The sequence below is a fragment of the Podarcis gaigeae genome, assembly GCF_964106915.1.
Source record: "Podarcis gaigeae genome assembly, chromosome: 6".
Taxonomy (NCBI): domain Eukaryota; kingdom Metazoa; phylum Chordata; class Lepidosauria; order Squamata; family Lacertidae; genus Podarcis; species Podarcis gaigeae.
In genome coordinates, this window is record NC_139682.1 from 54328731 (window position 1) to 54348128 (window position 19398).

At 43.3% G+C, this 19398-nt stretch overlaps 1 protein-coding gene and 1 long non-coding RNA gene across 3 annotated transcripts in view; one reads left to right on the plus strand and one right to left on the minus strand.

The window, feature by feature from the left end:
- SPATA6 (spermatogenesis associated 6) overlaps positions 1 to 5602 on the minus strand; it is a 29306-nt gene extending 23704 nt beyond the window's left edge. For both annotated transcript variants that reach the window (XM_083742464.1, XM_083742463.1), the window contains exons 1-3: positions 5348 to 5602; positions 2459 to 2596; positions 1398 to 1446 (exon numbers count right to left, since the gene is read on the minus strand). In XM_083742464.1, coding sequence (XP_083598590.1) covers positions 1398 to 1446; positions 2459 to 2596; positions 5348 to 5398 — 238 coding nt within the window. In that variant the 5' untranslated portion in view covers positions 5399 to 5602. The remainder of the gene's footprint in view (positions 1 to 1397; positions 1447 to 2458; positions 2597 to 5347) is intronic.
- A 52-nt stretch (positions 5603 to 5654) lies between these two features.
- Positions 5655 to 16730, plus strand: LOC310846294. The gene is made up of 3 exons (XR_014565229.1): positions 5655 to 5764; positions 14556 to 14678; positions 16322 to 16730. It is a non-coding gene; the product is annotated as an uncharacterized lncRNA (long non-coding RNA).
- Positions 16731 to 19398: the final 2668 nt, after the last annotated feature.

Sequence of the window (19398 nt, forward strand, 5' to 3'; positions counted from 1 at the left end):
TTGGCAGAAGCTAAGACAGAGCTACCAAGTAGTAGTATTAAATTGCAGCCTTCAAGTCAAGATTTAGCCTAAATCTTTCTCCCTTGTTTATTTAACATACCCCACCTTTCTTCAATCATGGATAGCTCAGTTGGTTAGAGTGTGGTGCTGATAACACCAAGGTTGCAGGTTTGATCCCCGTATGGCAGAGCTCTCCAAACTTTTCATGTTGGTGACACATCATGCATCAGTTCGTGACACAATAATTCAGTTCTATTAGCAAACCGGAGGTTAAACTAACCCCTTCCCAACCCCGGGAGGAGCGTGGAGAACGTTCAAATGGCACACCTACACACTGCAGCCGATACACTAACAGGTCCCGACACACAGTTTGGAAAGCTCTGCCATATGGGATTGCATATTCCTGCATTGCAGGGGGTTGGGCTAGATGATCCTCTGGATCCCTTCCTACTCTACAATTCTAAGATTCTATGAAACTTAATGAAGCATACATGGGTTTCCTAGGTGGTCTTGGCCCAGGTATGGGTCAGACCATGATCTGCACAGCTTCATCAAAATGACCATTTTATGTTTCCCCAGAATTAAAAGATAACTTGAGCTTTTGTTAACTTGCTTTCTTGTATTGTCTTTAATCTCTTTGCTATCTTATTTTCACTCTCTTTCTCTCTCATATTCAATAGTGACTAGTAATATTTTGTGTTTTTCAGGGGAGGGGGCAGAGATTAGACTTATGACAAATCTCTGCAAGTGTGATAATGAGCAAAGGTTCACTGAATTTTAAAATTACAAAAGCACCAGTTATTCAAAAGATTATCAAAAATATTCCCAACTGAATACATAGCAATCCATAATTAAACTAATTCTATGGGTTTTCATCTAAAACTTAGTGAGATATTCCAATGAACACAAACACATTCTCATCTTAAAGGGTGCTTTTTGTTTCCTTGGCACACCTTACTTTGAAACTTTATTTTATTTTATTTTTTGAGAAAGTGAAGGTGACTTTATAGTATATTGCAACCGTCGTTTTCTCGTCATTCATAAAAAAAACCATACAGTGGTACCTCAGGTTACATACGCTTCAGGTTACATACGTTTCAGGTTACAGACTTCACTAACCCAGAAATAGTACATTGGGTTAATAACTTTGCTTCAGGATGAGAACAGAAATCGTGCTCCGGCGGCACGGCAGCAGCAGGAGGACCCATTAGCTAAAGTGGTGTTTCAGGTTAAGAATATTTTCAGGTTAAGAACGGACCTCTGGAACGAATTAAGTACTTAACCTGAGGTACCAGTGTATTCTGGCTTTTTTCCTAATCTCCCATTGGCTTTTCATATTCTACACTTAAAAGTAATTTCATGCAAAGAATAGAGGTAAAAAAAAATTTAAAACCTACGTTCAAATAGTTCAACAAGGTCTCCTGGGTCAACTACATCAGTATATACCTAAAATGAAAATTTAAGAAAATGAAATGGAACAAGTTGGCCTCAGCTATAACAAGGACATAGAATATGGCCACCATAATTTTAAAAGGAAAGGAAAAGGAAAACTGCACTCATTTCTTTCAAAAAGAAAGCAAAAACCAAGATTCATAATTTGGCACAGAGACAAAAGCTTTTTCACAGAAATAACCCATTTTCTTCTCTGATTTTTGCCCTTTCCAGTATTACTTTAGTTATATATTCAACCATAAATAACAGGAATGTAAATATGTGTTGCTTTCAACACAATGGAAAAGCCCACTGCTTACTACCAAATGGGAGCTGGTATTCTTTATTGGTTACTTTATTAGGCACTTACTAATAAAGAGTAATGAGAGTATCAACTCACTTTTAGAGTGCATGATAAGATACACTTGTGAGAACTGACTGAAAGTGGTGTTAATTCTAGCAAGCTAGGCTGTATGGGCTACAAAGACCCGTGTGGGCGGGTGGTGCCATAAGCCCACACTGAACAGCAAACAGGCCAGGAGACTATGGATAATGCAAGACTGGGAAGGACTCACATATGCACCCTACAACAGAGTTGTGAACTTGCAGCTCTTCTGATGTTGGACTACAACTCTCATCATCCCTGGTCACTTGGTCATGCTAGCTGGCAATGTTGGAAGTTGCACCTCAAGAACATGTAGGGGTCACACTCCTGCCCTACAACCATTCTTGAATCAACTTATTAACTGTAAAAAACGCAGTTTCCAACCTAAATATCAATTAACACTTGAACACAGGAACTGAGTTCCCATGTGGGTGGGCTTCCCTGTTGACTTCAATGTGAGGTCAGACATGTATGAATAGCAGGAAACTGTGCACAGGGCTAACAATAAACAGTTAAGGCAAAGAGGAAACCTTTGTTCATGCGACTGTATGTACATTGCATTTTCCATCCATGTAAGTAGTGCTTAGATCAAAATGCCAGTAATGCACTGAATGTCATACCCAGGACACGGTGAACATTTACCTTTTCAAATATCAGTTTTTCATTAAATAGAAGGGGAAATATTGCACGAACAGACGATGTCTTCTTATATTGTCCTAGAATGCGGGCACTGATGTAAAGGTCATCTTTGGCTTTCAGGGTAACTCCAGGACATGTTATCTGGAAGATCAATGTTCAATTATGTCACAAAATTTGTATAGTTACTTGATGCCAACATGGAGTTGCTGCTAAAAAAACTGCATCCCTATATTGAATTCTCTGTCTGCCCCTGCTTAGCATCTTTGGCTGCAGCTGCCACAGGCAAGGAAATGAAGCATATCATAATGTCACAACATTAAGTATGTCTACACAAACTTCTAACGATATGATAATGCAGTAATTTCATATAGTTTTGTTTCAGTTAAAAAAGAAAGAAAAGCATATTTCTACATGTTACAGGAGAGGGGGAAAACTAGATATGGCGATGCCATTTTCAGGAGCAGCCCTGTATCAAAGAATGCAGTCTGTATTGAATTTTTAGTTCAAGCTAAGAGAAAAATGAAACCAATATTGAAATGCGTGTTTATTTATTATTTACATTTATAGATTACCCTTCATCCAATAGGATCCCAGGGCAATGAACACACAAGATAAAACAATAAAACAATTTCAGCATAATTAAAGCATCACATTACACCAATACAACAGCTCAGCAGCTCCATTAGAATCATCAATTCCACTCACAGACCTTTCAAATGACTGGGTGAAAAGAAGTGTTTTAAGCAGTTTTTTAAAAGTCATCAATTACAGGGGGTGGGGGGGTCAGGATGGGGACAGCTGTATGCTGGGGAGGTGTGGAAGTTCCACCAGCAGATTGCACCACAAAGAATGCTGTGGATCCCCCCTGCATCACTGTAAAAAGGCCCTTTCAGCCAGTGAAACTGCAAGATCCTACACCACCAAATTGCAGAACTCAACTTAGTAGATATGGGTGAGATGTTCCATCAAGTGATTGGGCCCTAACCTATTTAGGGCTCTACACATTAGAGTCAACACCTTGAATTGGGCTGACTGGCAGAAAGGGAGCTGGTACTAGAGTGTTAAATGATTGTTTATCCACAAACAACTCCCAACCATGCAGTCACATTTTGTGCTAGCTGCAGCTTCCACATTGTCCCCAGAGGAAGTCCCACAAATAGCATATTACAGTGGTTCAAATGGCATCGTATCAGAGTACAGGTCACTGTGGTCAGCCTATCCCTGATACTCCTAAGAACTAAAGCCACCTGGGCCTGAAGTTAGTACCTGCTGCTTCAGGTAAAAAGAGACTCCATCTAGAACTGGTTCTCTCCCCAGTTCTCAGACATGAAAACCATTATTGTTGGGCTTGAAGGGGGAAAGTCCCCCAGGATCATGGAGACATATGAGCCTGGAGAAGATATCATGGAGACATATGAGCCTGGAGAAGAGGAGGTTAAGGGGTGATATGATAGCCATGTTCAAATATATAAAAGGATGTCACATAGAGGAGGGAGAAAGGTTGTTTTCTGCTGCTCCAGAGAAGCGGACACGGAGCAATGGATCCAAACTACAAGAAAGAAGATTCCACCTAAACATTAGGAAGAGCTTCCTGACAGTAAAAGCTGTTCGACAGTGGAATTTGCTGCCAAGGAGTGTGGTAGAGTCTCCTTCTTTGGAGGTCTTTAATCAGAGGCTTTACAACCATATGTCAGGAGTGCTCTGATGGTGTTTCCTGCTTGGCAGGGGGTTGGACTCGATGGCCCTTGTGGTCTCTTCCAATTACATGATTCTATGACATGGGGCATCCCAACATTTATTTGGGGATTCAGGGTCATATAAACTTTACTTTGGAGTTCAGAGAAAGATGAACTCCCCCCTTTTTTTTCGTGTTCCAAACTTTCCAGCAAATAAAGAACAGGAAACAAGTAACCATCATCATGAACGAAGTTACAGCTTGTGACAAGCCACATGCCCAGGTTTGAACAGCACACTAAGTCAAACGATGGCTTAGCTCACAGCAGTACAACCGCTGGAGGACAGGAGAAAGAGCAAAGCAAGCATGATCTTTTCTCTGGAGACCTGCATGTTCACACTAAGCCGTTTTTTACCCAAGTGTTACATGCAAAACTTGTCACTCCTGCAAGTATTTTAGCAGCTGATTAACTGAATTCAGCACCAGATGTGCCCAACTCACATTCCACACAGGGATTGGTGCAGAGTTTGCGAACAAGGCAAAACGTTGGCGTCTAATTGGTCAGGAGGAAATGGAGAGGCGGAGATTTAATCTAACGGTTACTGAAGCATTTCAGGAAGTTTGGGGGGTGGGGAGGGGAGAAGAGGCAAAATGAAGTTTCCAGATGTACTCGAGAACGTCAGTCAGTAGAAAGGGGGAAAGAAAAAGTTGGATGGGCCAGTATTTTAGAAACAAATCAAATAAAATCACGTTTTCTGATTCGGCAGCTATGCTTGTAACAAATCCATCAGCGGCAGCAAGTGGGTCACAGACCAGGCGCATCAGTCTTAACAAAGATTCATGCACCGAGTCCACCACCCTCCTGATTTCCGCCAACACCGTTAGGAGGAATTAAAAAACCCCTGCCAGGATTAAGTCAAGAGTGCGCCCCACTTTCATTATTGGGGGGAGGGTTTTTATTTAGTTTTAAAGCAAGAGTGGAAGAACCTGAAGGCGAAAGAGCAGCCCCACAAAGGAAGAAAACTTTGAAGACTCCCCCAAATCGCTTCCTCCAGGTCTCTCCCGTAGACACCGAGGCGCCCCCTCCGCCCTGGCATCTTGGCCCCCGTTCCCTGCCCCCTTTCCCCTCTCGCATCCCCCCGTGTCCCACCCAGAGGCCACCATCTTGCCCCCGCCGCGCGCGCTTAACCCTTTCCCCGCCGCCTATTTCGCCTCACCGAGCGGATTTGCAGCTCCAGAACGCAGAGGAAGCCCTTGCTTGGCGACATTATGGGGAAGGAAGAGGAGGGCGGAGGCGGCGGCCCCACTGTCCCACCCGCCGGGTGGGGAGGCACGGGGTGGAGAGGTCGGAGAAGGGGACCTTTCGGTCCCCACACAGGACGTGCTGCACAACTAGGCCCCGCCCGCCGGCCCGCCGCCCGCCCTGGACGGACTCGGTAACTATGGCAGCCGGAACGCTAACGGGGCCCCTGAGGGTGGGGAGGGGGCGTGGCTAACGGAACCCTCGCTGCTTTGAAAAGCAAAGAGGGATTTTGAAAAGGAAAAAATAATTAATTCAGAGCCCCCGGCGACCGTCACTTCCGGTTCCGATTGCAGCGCTTGGCTTCCTCCATGTAGGGGGCGAGAGTGGTGAAGTAAAGAGGGATTATTTATTATTATTATTTTTAAGGGAAAGCTCCCATGGCAGATGTGTGTGACAAGGGAAGGTCGAAACACCTGTATTTCATTTTTGAATCCATTATCTACCTATTAAACGTGTGTTCTTGTAACTGTCTTGGGACTTTTGGGTAATGGAAGAATTGTAAATACCCGAAGGAAACAAAGGCCGAGATTGATCAGTTTATTGGGTTCCCCTACATAGAAGCGCTTTAAAACGTTTTGCGTAGTGAATCTTCTGCAGGGCCTGTGCAGAACCTTCTTTTTTTAAAAAAAAAACCTGAGGTGGACCAGAAAATTGTGCCTAATCCCGTGGCTAACCTGTGGCTTCTAAACCAACTCCCATCTTGCCCATCCAGCACAGTCCATGGCCAGCAACCTCTACAGGGTTGTCCTGTAGCCCCCACTGTTTTACTTCTTTATTTCATTTATTTAACAAAATTAGTATACAACTTGCTTGTAATAAAACCTCTAAGTGGACTACAGGAATATAAAATAAAAGTACTAAAATGTGGATAGATTCCTCCAAGTTGGTAGGCCCACCACCTGCCTCCTTGATCCGTGCCCATCTTGGCTGATTAGGGAGTGTCCAGATGTTGCGCGGACCCCCTGGTTGAAATTATCAATTTGTCCCTTGACACGGGGACATTTCCAGGGGAACTGAAGGAAGCAGTAGTGTGTCCACTCTTAAGGAAAACTTCATTAGATCCCTTAGACCTATCCAATTACCGCCCAGTTTCAAATCTTCCATATCTGGGTAAGGTAATTGAGAGAGTGGTTGCTGAACAGCTTGGTAGGTTTCTGGAGGAAACATCGGCTTTAGAACCATTTCAGTCCGGTTTCCGTCCTGGTTTTGGGACCGAGATGGCTCTGGTTGCCCTAACAGATGATCTCCGTAGACAACTGGATCAAGGTGGGTCAGGACTGCTGATCCTTTTAGATTTGTCAGCGGCCTTTGACATGGTTGATCATGATCTTCTGGACCACCGCCTCGCAGACGTGGGGATACAGGGCATAGCCCGTAACTGGCTGTGCTCTTTTATTTCTGGTCGGGGACAGAGGGTGGCACTAGGGAGGGAAATGTCGTCGCTCCATTCCTTGGTGTGTGGAGTGCCGCAGGGCGCAATTCTCTCCCCGATGCTTTTTAACATCTTTATGCGCCCCCTTGCACAGATTATCCGGAGCTTTGGGCTGGGCTGTCACCAGTATGCTGATGACACTCAGCTCTATCTGCTGATGGATGGCCACACAGACTCGGCCCCAAACACACTGACCAGATGCTTGGAAGCTGTGGCTGGATGGTTTCGTGGGAGCCGATTGAAACTAAATCCTTCAAAGACAGAGGTCCTATTGCTGGGTCGGGATGGCATGGGGATGAGGGACCAACTCCCTTCTCTTGCAGGGGCCCAATTAGTTCCATTGCCTTCTGTTAAGAGTTTGGGTGTAATCCTTGACACATCCCTTTCCATGGAGGCGCAAGTTACAGCAACAGCCAAGGCGACATTTTTCCACCTTCCGCATCAAGCAGTTGGTCCCTTACCTTTCCCACCCCGACCTGACCACAGTGATCCGTGCGACGGTCATCTCCAGGCTTGACTACTGTAATTCGCTCTACGCGGGGCTGCCCTTGAAGCTGTCCCAGAAACTCCAGCGGGTGCAGAATGTTGCAGCGAGGCTCCTCACGGGGTCTCTGCCATGGGAGCATATTCATCCAGTGCTTTTCAAACTGCACTGGCTCCCGGTAGAGTACAGGGTCAGATTTAAGGTGCTGCTTTTGACCTTTAAAGCCCTTCACGGCCTAGGACCCTCGTACCTACGAGACCGCCTCTCCCAGTATGCCCCACGGAAAGCCTCAAGGTCCATAAATAGCAACACCCTAGTGGTCCTGGGCCCTAAGGAAGTTAGATTGGCTTCAACCAAAGCCAGGGCCTCTTCAACTCTGGCTCCGGTCTGGTGGAACGCTCTGCCTCATGAGACCAGGGCCCTGCAGGATCTGATTTCTTTCCGCAGGGCCTGTAAGACAGAGTTGTTCCGCCTGGCCTTTGGCTTGGAGCCAATTTGATTCCCTCCCTCTTTCTTTTTTTCTTTCCTTCTCCTCCTGCGTTGAGGCTACATTTTATTTTAATGTTGTAATATTTTAATGTTGTATTTTAATTTTGTTTTTAAATTGTAATCATTCAACTTGTTTTTATTATTGCTTGTAAGCCGCTCTGAACCCGGCCTTGGCTGGGGAGGGCGGGGTATAAAAATTATTATTATTATTATTATTATTATTATTATTATTATTAAAATTAATGATTATAAAACCAGTTAAAAGCAGGGATTAAAAATCATTAAAGAGATGGAGTTCCGGTGGGATGTCAATAAATAAATAAGCTTGCAGACCTCACAAAAACTGCCACTCACCGGTCGTTAATCAAATCTATCCGCTGAGTTATGCAGACCTGCGTTACAAACAGCTGGCACTCTTGCTGTGTGGCAGATGCTGAGGTAGAGGCGCTACATATGCAGGAAGAAATCTCTTGGAGTTGGCACAACACTTTGGGCTTTTAATTATCAAAGTAATTATTCCGTCTCCGAATATGAATTTTCAAAGTATCCTACACTCACAATAGATAAATTATATTTTAAAAGGTCATAAAATACAACCAGGAAACAAGGAAGATATCAGAAAAAAACATAAATTTACAAATAAAATCTCTAATTGTAGAGTTGGAAGGGATCTCAGGGGTCATCTAATCCAAACTCTTGCAATGCAGGAATCTCAGCTAAAGCATCCATGACAGGTGGCCATCCAACCTCTGTCACATTTTAGTGCCTTCGAATCGCAACTGCAAAGACCCTTTCCCCAGATTGCTCACCTAGCCTAAGGGCAGTAGTACCCAAGAGCCTCAGATTATTACCTTAATAGTCAAACAGGTTGGTGTGGGAGCAGGGAGTCTTTTGGGTGGATTAACAGCTGCATTTGGGCCAACTGAAATTTCTTTGAAATATCAGAGGCATCCCTACATACAACACATTGGAGCAGACTAATCTGGATGTTGTCTGGGATAACTTGCCAAGGGGTCAGGGCTGATGTTGGCAAAGGGCACATGGTGCCTCAGATGCATATTGGTAATCAAGAGAGAGGTAGCTCTAAACTGCACCCTTAAGCTGCAAACTGGATCCTTTAGGGGAATTGGACTCTCATCATTGCCTGGGGTTGATGGGAGTAGGAGATCAAAAACATGAGGAGGACCAATAGTTCCTTAACCGTGTTTTAGGGGAAGTAACCTCACAGGTCAGGTAAGCACAAAACATGATGTGTACCTTACTATACTGACATGGTAGCAATTGTGGAGCCCAGGTCCAGCCCTCTATTTCCCATTACTCATTAGCATTCTCATGAAAACTGCTTACTGCACTAGTTGAAACAGAAATACTTCACTATTTTCAAATGAAGCAGCCTCTGGTGCCAAAAACACCTTTTATATAAGAAGTAAGTTGTCAACATTTCTTCTCCCACACCTGTCCATGCATTTCTTTTACACCTATGCTTTGTGTGCCACTACTGTGTAATATCTGGCAATGATGGCTGCTGAAAGCCTCAATATTGCTGCTGCCTGTTCCTCACTACCTTGCACTGAGTTTGAGCTCCATTCTGTTTATTCATATCTTGCAAATAAACTGTGCTCTTATGTTCCATCAAGTGGCTAAATCAGCTTTTCCCCAAACCAAAGTCCTCCAGATGTTTGGACTACAACTCCCCATTATTGAACTAGGACCTGGTGGACCAGCATTCAAATCCCCACTTGGTCATGAAGGTCACTTGGGCCAGTGACCTTGGACCAGTGACTGCCTTTCAGCCTAACCTACCACACAGGATCCCCTTCATGGATCACTGCCTTGCCGTGGCGAAGGGGCTTGAAGAACTCAGAGAAGCTATGAACTATGCCGAGCAGGGCACCCAAGATGAACAGGTCATAGTGGAGAGTTTTGACCAAACGTGATCCACCTGGAGGAGGAACCGGCAAGCCACTCCAGTATCCCTGCCAAGAAAACTCCATGGACGAAGACAACAGGCATATAAAAGATATGACGCTGGAAGATGAGCCCCTCAGGTCGGAAGGCGTCCAACATGCTACTGGGGAAGAGCGGAGGACAAGTACAAGTAGATCCAGAGCTGATGAAGTGGCTGGGCCAAAGCTGAAAGGACGCTCAGTTGCGGATATGCCTGGAAGCGAAAGGAAAGTCCAATGCTGTAAAGAAAAATATTGCATAGGAACCTGGAATGTAAGAACCATGAACCTGGGTAAGTTGGAGGTGGTCAAAAATGAGATGGCAAGAATAAATATTGACATCCTGGGCATCAGTGAACTAAAATGGACGGGAATGGGTGAATTCAGTTCGGATGACCATCATATCTACTACTGTGGGCAATAAACCCGTAAAAGAAATGGAGTGGCCCTCATAGTCAACAAAAGAGTGGCGAAAGCTGTACTGGGATGCAATCTCAAAAATGATAGAATGATCTCGATACGAATCCAAGGCAGACCTTTTAACATCACAGTAATCCAAGTTTATGCACCAACTACTTGTGCTGAAGAAACTGAAATTGACCAATTCTATGAAGACTTACAAGACCTTATAGAAGTGACACCAAAGAAGGATGTTCTTCTCATTATAGGGGATTGGAATGCTAAAGTAGGGAGTCAAGAGATAAAAGGAACAACTGGCAAGTTTGGCCTTGGAGATCAAAACGAAGCAGGGCAAAGGCTAATAGAGTTCTGTCAAGAGAACAAGCTGGTCATCACAAACACGCTTTTCCAACAACACAAGAGACGACTCTACACATGGACATCACCAGATGGGCAGCATCGAAATCAGATTGATTATATTCTCTGCAGCCAAAGATGGAGAAGCTCTATACAGTCAGCAAAAACAAGACCTGAAGCTGACTGTGGCTCAGATCATCAGCTTCTTATAGCAAAATTCAAGCTTAAACTGAAGAAAGTAGGAAAAACCACTGGGCCGGTAAGATACAATCTAAGTCAAATCCCTTATGAATACACAGTGGAAGTGAGGAACAGGTTTAAGGATTTAGATTTGGTGGACAGAATGCCTGAAGAACTATGGATGGAGGCTCGTAACATTATACAGGAGGCAGCAACGAAAACCATCCCAATGAAAAGGAAATGCAAGAAAGCAAAGTGGCTGTCCAATGAGGCCTTACAAATAGCGGGGGAGAGAAGGCAAGCAAAATGCGAGGGAGATGGTGAAAGATACAGGAAATTGAATGCAGATTTCCAAAGAATAGCAAGGAGAGACAAGAAGACCTTCTTAAACGAGCAATGCAAAGAAATAGAGGAAAGCAATAGAATGGGAAGAACCAGAGATCTGTTCAAGAAAATTGGAGATATGAAAGGAACATTTCGTACAAAGATTTCCATAATAAAGGACAAAAGTGGAAAGGACCTAACAGAAGCAGAAGACATCAAGAAGAGGTGGCAAGAATACACAGAGGAATTATACCAGAAAGAAATGGATGTCTTGTATACCCCAGGTAGTGTGGTTGCTGACCTTGAGCCAGACATCCTGGAAAGTGAAGTCAAATGGGCCTTAGAAAGCACTGCAAATAACAAGGCCAGTGGAAGTGATGGTATTCCAGCTGAACTATTTAAAATTTTAAAAGATGATGCTGTTAAGGTGCTACATTCAATATGCCAGCAAGTTTGGAAAACTCAGCAGTGGCCAGAAGATTGGAGAAGATCAGTCTACATCCCAATCCCAAAGAAGGGCAGTGCCAAAGAATGCTCCAACTACCACACAATTGCACTCATTTCACACGCTAGCAAGGTTATGCTTAAAATTCTACAAGGAAGGCTCAAGCAGTATGTGGACCGAGAACTCCCAGAAGTGCAAGCTGGATTTAGAAGAGGCAGAGGAACCAGAGACCAAATTGCAAACATGCGCTGGATTATGGAGAAAGCTAGAGAGTTCCAGAAAGACATCTACTTCTGCTTCATTGACTATGCAAAAGCCTTTGACTGTGTCGACCACGGCAAACTATGGCAAGTTCTTAAAGAAATGGGAGTGCCAGATCACCTCATCTGTCTCCTGAGAAATCTCTATGTGGGACAAGAAGCTACAGTTAGAACTGGATATGGAACAACTGATTGGTTCAAAATTGGGAAAGGAGTACGACAAGGCTGTATTTTGTCTCCCTGCTTATTTAACTTATATGCAGAATTCATCATGCGAAAGGCTGGGCTGGATGAATCCCTAGCCGGAATTAAGATTGCCGGAAGAAATATCAACAACCTCAGATATGCAGATGACACAACCTTGATGGGAGAAAGTGAGGAGGAATTAAAGAACCTTTTAATGAGGGTGAAAGAGGAGAGCGCAAAATATGGTCTGAAGCTCAACATCAAAAAAACGAAGATCATGGCCACTGGTCCCATCACCTCCTGGCAAATAGAAGGGGAAGAAATGGAGGTAGTGAGAGATTTTACTTTCTTGGGCTCAATGATCACTGCAGATGGTGACAGCAGCCACGAAATTAAAAGACGCCTGCTTCTTGGGAGAAGGGCAATGACAGGCCTAGACAGCATCTTGAGAAGTAGAGACATCACCTTGCCAACAAAGGTTCGTATAGTTAAAGCTATGGTTTTCCCAGTAGTGATGTATGGAAGTGAGAGCTGGACTATAAAGAAGGCTGATCGCCGAAGAATTGATGTTTTTGAATTATGGTGCTGGAGGAGAATCTTGAGAGTCCCATGGACTGCAAGAAGATCAAACCTCTCCATACTGAAGGAAATCAACCCTGAGTGCTCACTGGAAGGACAGATTGTGAAGCTGAGGCTCCAGTACTTTGGCCACCTCATGAGAAGAGAAGACTCCCTGGAAAAGACCCTGATGTTGGGAAAGATGGAGGGCACAAGGAGAAGGGGACGGCAGAGGACGAGATGGTTGGATAGTGTTTTCGAGGTTACCAGCATGAGTTTGACCAAACTGCGGGAGGCAGTGGAGGACAGAGGTGCCTGGCGTTCTCTGGTCCATGGGGTCACGAAGAGTCGGACATGACTAAACGACTCAACAACAACAACAACAACCACACAGGATTGTTGTGAGAATTATATGAGGAGGGGGAGAACCACCACTGTGAGCTTGGAGAAGAAGGTGGGATATAAATACAATAAATAAATAAATTGACATTCTTGACCATTGGCAATGCTGGCTTATGAGAGTTGCATTCCAACGCATCTGGAGGTTGGTCTAAATAATAAGAAATGCAGTAGTGGAGAATACGTTAATTATTGTGCCCTACATACTGCTGTCTTTACTAATAGTGAATACTGCACTCAATGAGATTTAGCTGAGTGCTGATCATCCACTACATCCTACATTTTGTAGGATTATTTGTATAATCCAACATTCCTAAACCTGATACTCTCCAGAGGTTTTGGACAACTGCCATCATCCCTGACCATTGGCCATACTGGGGCTGCTGCTAGATAGGGAGTCCAACAACAACTGGAGGGCATCAAGTTGTGGAAGCCTGATGTAAGCAAAAATGTGCATATCAATTTTCCTTAGATGCTGGTACAAAAGTGAAAAATTATTCCTGTCGGTTTAAACTCCATGTTTGCCTGTTTACTTGTAGTTTAGTACATTTCTTTGTAAGTGCTAAAGCCCTCAACAGAAAGCAAAAATCTATGAGACTTGATGGACCATTTATCTTATCTTGGATGGCATTTCATCTGTTCATCCCTGATTAATTAATTACCGGATTAATAGTACATTTCACAGTAACCAAACTGCAATTTGTACAAATTTGTTTAGTCAAGGGAAGAAGCCAAAAACATTAAAATGAAACAATCCAACAAAGACAGGCAGAATGTTATAAGAAAAGAGATTATAACTAGCTCTAGTGGGAGCAAAATGAATCACATTATCAAAGCGTAATGAAACAGGGAAGGTAGAATGATAGATTATAGATGAGATTAGAGGACGGAGATTACCTAAGGGTTTTAGAAGAATTCACAAACTGTATTTTTACACAATCTTTTTGCTTCAGCACAAAAGGAAAGAACTCATGTTTTAGAATACACTGATATTCTTTGCTCACATAGAGACCATGTTCACGTTGTGTTCCACATTCACATATTATATTATACATTCATCACCCGGCTGAAGGGACATCAGCCCCCCATATTGGACTACGTATATCTTAAAACTGTTGTGAGCAGCAGTCTATGCACATATTTTCACTTCATAAATGCTTCAGGTTCAGCAGAGTGTATTCAACCGTGAGGGTGATTAATATTATAAAGCAATCCAGATGTGGCCCTCCAGATGTTATTGGACTCCAATTCCAAGAAGCCCTTACCTTTGGCCATGGTGACTGCAGCTGATAGGTGTTATAGTTCAGCAAAACCCAGAGGTCCACAGGTTCCCCTTTTCTGTTGTAAAGCATCGAAGCCATAAACATGAGACATGAATGTGTGTTGGCTGGGTAATCACACATACTGTGTGAATTAATGAAAAACACAGTTACTCAGCCATTATCACTCATTTGCACTATCTGTCATCTATTTACTGCATTTACATAATATAGTATAATGGAGAAGGGGAGGGAAAGAGACAAAAGCATTCAATATTTTGATCATCACATATCTGGAAATTTGAGTCCTATTTATATTCAGATGAAGGTTCTTGGAGGACAGACAGTAAATTGAAACTAACAGAAGATTCATCACAATATGACATTTCCCTGTAATTTTTCAGTGGTTCCTCGTTAAGTGAGCCAGGCAAGGCAAAATCAAGACACCACCAATGAAAGTTCAATCACTGAGATTGAGCTGTCGCTTCCTATGGTTGCATCTTGGTTTTGCCACTTGGAATGCATTTGTGAGTTTATGGAACAATATCAGGGAAATGTCACCTCATGATATTACAGTATTTCCCTCTAAAAGTAGAGTATATGAACTTATCAGATAACCTTTTTTTTTTTTTTTGCAATGGGGGTTCTGCTCTGCACAGGCAAATCATTCCTGGATTGACTTTATACTTGCCAAATGCTCAACGTTATGATGGGTGATGTTTCTCTGGATTTTATTATATATAATTGTCATCTGTACAGACTCGCCACAAAGACATATTGGAGCCTACTGCAGGACCCTTGTTAGAGAGAACTCAATCACATGTGTCAAGAATATTGAATCTATTTTACTACTTTTCCTTTTCTCCATAGACATAGCAGCTTTTCACTTGCATGCAAAAAAGTAAAGAGGTGAACTCAAGGACACACCATTAGGATGTGGTCCCCCTGTAATAGTGAGGGTCATAAAACTCTGACTGGCAGGCTTACGGTAATTTGGCCCAGCAGAGGCCCTAATTTAGCCTGCAAACTATTTTTACCAAAACATGCTTAGTAGCCTCATTCCACCATATGTGGGGCAGGTACAGTGGAACGATCAGGAGCCTATGTGAGCTCCCAATGGTCCCTTTGCAAGAGGGGCTCCATGTCAGTGCCAATCAGCTGATCAGCTCCGACAGAGAGACGCACATGGATCAGCTGCACTAGTGAATTCCTGCTTGGGAATTCCCCAGTGCAATTGAGAGAGCTCTGTTTTGAAGCAATTTGCATTGAAAGTGCTTGCTACATCAGAAACTCTGCAAAGGAAAAATATATTAATTTCAGCAAACATTTTCAAAGCAAACCACACGAACGGAGCATGTGTCTTTGAAGGCACGTTCCCCCTGCCAATCAGCTTTCAAATGTGCATACTCTATTAGTGCAAAGCAGTTTTCTTGCTACAATGGGGTGGGGGTAGAGAAGTTCCATTTAAAATTACCCATAATGGGAGTCATGTGGCACCTTGGAAACTAACAGGTTTATTCTGAAGCGAGCTCTAGTTCACCATAATATATCTGCTTGCCTTTATGACACCACAGATCTCTTTTTTATTAGTCTTGTTTTTATGTTAGTGTCTCTTCATCATACCTATTGGTAGACTGGTCCAGTGATATATGGACTTTAGCATACATAGTTTCAAATGCATTTTAAGACCAGCTTTGGGGTGGGGAATGAATGAAGGTACTGGGTTGAAAATATTACAATAAAATCACAGAGAGACCCAGTTCTCATGGGACAGAGCTCCCTTGATGGCAGCAAATGGTGGATCCAGACAAGGCTAAGCAGTGGGGTGCCTCTGCTGCATCCAGCCCCTTCCAGTATGGCAGACTGAGGGTTTGGACTGGTGTGCCTAGGGCACTGAATATACACTGAGTATAAAGAGAAGAAAGTGTGGGAGATTTAAGCAGTCAAACCTAACAATGCATATTTGCTAGCTGGTATATGAAGGGCCACGACTGGATCTAATGGTCAGGGGTCACTTTACCTTTACCTTATATGAAGGGGTTAAGGACCACAGGGTTCTAATTGATAGAGTAGGCTAGTTAGGTCACGCCCCCTTTTCTCCTGAAAGGGAGGAAGTAAAGGCTGTTTCCTGTCCCTTCCTTCTCATCTCTCTTCACTGTGTGTCGTGCAGGTGGGTGGGTCTCATCTTGGTTCCCAACCTCAGGCACATTGTTGTAGTTCTTCCCAAGTATCTTACCTGCATTATTTTATTGCTGCTGCAGAAGGAAAATGCATGCCAGAAACTGTAAGTATTTTAAACTTACTTTGTTGGTATGTGGTTTGTTTATTGAAAAGGGCATAAAAGGGGGGGGGGGGTTAGCTGCTTCACACAGCTGAACACAATAAGTAAGTTTTAATAACCTGTATTCCTACACTTCACTAAACTGCTTAATGATGGGAATTAAATTCTGCTGTGGGCTTTCTCCCACCAGAAAAATTGCAAAGCCCTGTATTTTGAAAACAGGGACCAGCCGTTTTCCTTTGTGTTCATCCACACACGTGGGTCTCTAGAGTTTTAAATATAACTAATATATCTTCTTACCAATTTCCATATCAGGAAGGTGGCGGGGGGGGGGGGGGAGGAGAAGTGGGTTAAAACAACAACAGTGAAGCAATGCAAAAGACAGTAGTAGGTGTGCTACAGTAGAGACCCATTTCCAGCTAGAAAGAACGAGATCGATAATGTATACAAACGCCTAAAGAGGGGAAATTACTTTCTGCAGTCAGCTAGAGACCAGATACTATAATATCAAATTTGTTTATTAATTCCAATTCAGCAGATTCATGTTGAAGCGGGGGGGGGGGGGGCAGATAGGGAAAATGTTGGAGAAAAGTGATTATAAAGTCTGTTACAAATGTCCAGGAAAGTTGGACTTCACTTATTCCTGAGTGTTTCTATTTTAAATGCCTTTGACGTATGTTATCAATGGGAACTTGACCCAACCTATGTCAGGGAATGGAACCTGTTGGCAGGTCCTAACTCCCACCAGCGCCAGACAATATGGTCAATAGTCAGGATGATGGGAGTCACAGGCGTACAACATCTGGAGGATCACAGTTTCCTATTCCTGGCTTGTTTAAATAGGAAAAGGAGATTGTTGGACAATGGCTTCTTCATGCCATTAGAAGATGTTTAGGCAAATGAGCCCTCAATATTATCTGATGGTGCCTGGTCCTCTGGTGGTACTCCTTTCTTCTTTGGTGATCACTTGTAGCCATGTAAGATTGTCTTCCATGAATGTAGTCTTAACAGTGTGTCTGTAAGTGACTTTGGAGGCCAGTGCTGGATCCCCACATCCTTCCACAGTGGGGTCATAGGTTTCTGGGTGGGAGTTGATCACAGTGAAGATTTGCCAAATGTGCCTTCCTCTTAGCTCTTCCTGAGTTCATGCTTCTTCAAAGTCCATGATGCCTTTGGTGAAGGCTGTTCTCAATTGGAGCGCTCGGAGGCTAGTGTTTCCCAGTTGCTGGTGTTTATACTACTGTATTATTATTATTTTGGCCTTGAGAGCATCTTTAAACCTCTTTTGTTATCCACTGACATTACACTTTACATTCTTAAGTTGGGAATACAGTAGTTGCTTTGGAAGACGATAATCAGGCATCCAAACCACATGACCAGTCCAATGAAGTTGATGTTGAAGAATCATTGCTTCCACAGTGGTGATCTTTGCTTCTTCCAGTATGCTAACATTAATTTGCCTGTCTTCCCAAGTGAGATGTAATTTTTTTCAGAGAAACTGTTGATAGAATTTTTTGATGAGTTGGAGGTGTTTATAAATGGTCCATGTTTCACAGTAAAGTTGGTAGCACAACAGCTTTATAAACAAGCATTTTTGTTTCCATGCAAATTCCCTGGTGTACTAAAGTAGTTAAGGGAACAGAATTGGCATTGCAATAAGGAAGGGCAAGTATACTGCCCAACAGCTGTGGAAGATTTATTTATTTGTTTGTTTATGGTATTTCTTTCCCACCCTTTATAATTCCACCACCATGTGTCATTTCGAGAATCTTCAAGGGTGGACTAGAAGCTTTTTAGATTTGAAACGTATAAAAGCTGCCTTATACTATTGTTTACACTGGCCAGCAGTGGATTGCCATGATTTCAGACAATATTCCCAGCCCATATGGAGATGGCGGGAAATGAACCAGAGACCTTCTGCGTGGAAAATGGATGCTCTGCCAATGAGCTATAGCCTTTCCCCATGGGGAGAAAACTGTAGGGGATGAAAGTGGTATTCTGAAGTATGCTTGTTCTTTCCCTACTTCACAAGAGGCCTTAGGAAAGGAGATTTAGAATAGTAAAAGACAAAGGGGGAAGGGCTAAGCACTGTTCTAATAAAATTCAGACTTATTTACAGCTGCTTTAAAGTAGGAATAAAAATGCTCAGTTGTTTTTCTCTTGCATAATGCGTAGTTTGAAATAAAAGAGAGCAGGCTCCAGTGCTCACTGATGCAAAACCCTTTGTGCCTCAGTGTGTTTCAGAGTAAAACACTTCTACAGGGGCCTGAAAAGCTTGTGAGTTCTTAAAAATCCCCCAAACATCTTATTCTTAAAATCTTAACCGCTCAAGAAACAGCTTGCAAAATTAGTAGAACAGAAATATTTTCTCTCCACATCTATGTTGAACCTCTGTACAGTGGTGCCTCGCTAGACGAAAAGAATCCGTTCCGCGATTCTCTTCGTCTAGCGGTTTTTTTCATCTTGCGAAGCAAGCCCATTGACAGCTTAGCGGATTAGCGCTACAGCTGTCAAGCGGCTTCTAGCGATCAGCTGTTAAGCGGCTTATCAACGGAACAGCTGATAAGCGGCTTAGCGGCTTAAGAAAAGGGCAAAAAAAGCGAAAAAAAACCGCAGGGGGGTGCAAGATTTTTTTCGTCTTGCGAAGCAACCCCATAGGGAAATTCGTTTTACGAAGCGCCTCCAAAACGGAAAACCCTTTCGTCTAGCGGGTTTTTCGTCTTGCGAGGCGTTCGTCTTGCGGGGCACCACTGTACTGTTGAGATGCCTTCCACTGCCCTTTCCTCTATGGTAATATGTAGCTTGACCATATTACTTGTTACTGTGTAATGTCATTCAGTGGATGAGCAGCAGTTAAAAGAAGGAAAATCAGGTCATGAGTGAACCAGGAGTTGAGGACATTGTGAGGCAAAATATGAGAGAAGTAGAAAAAGCACATGTTGACTTGATGTGTGAGATCAAAGGTA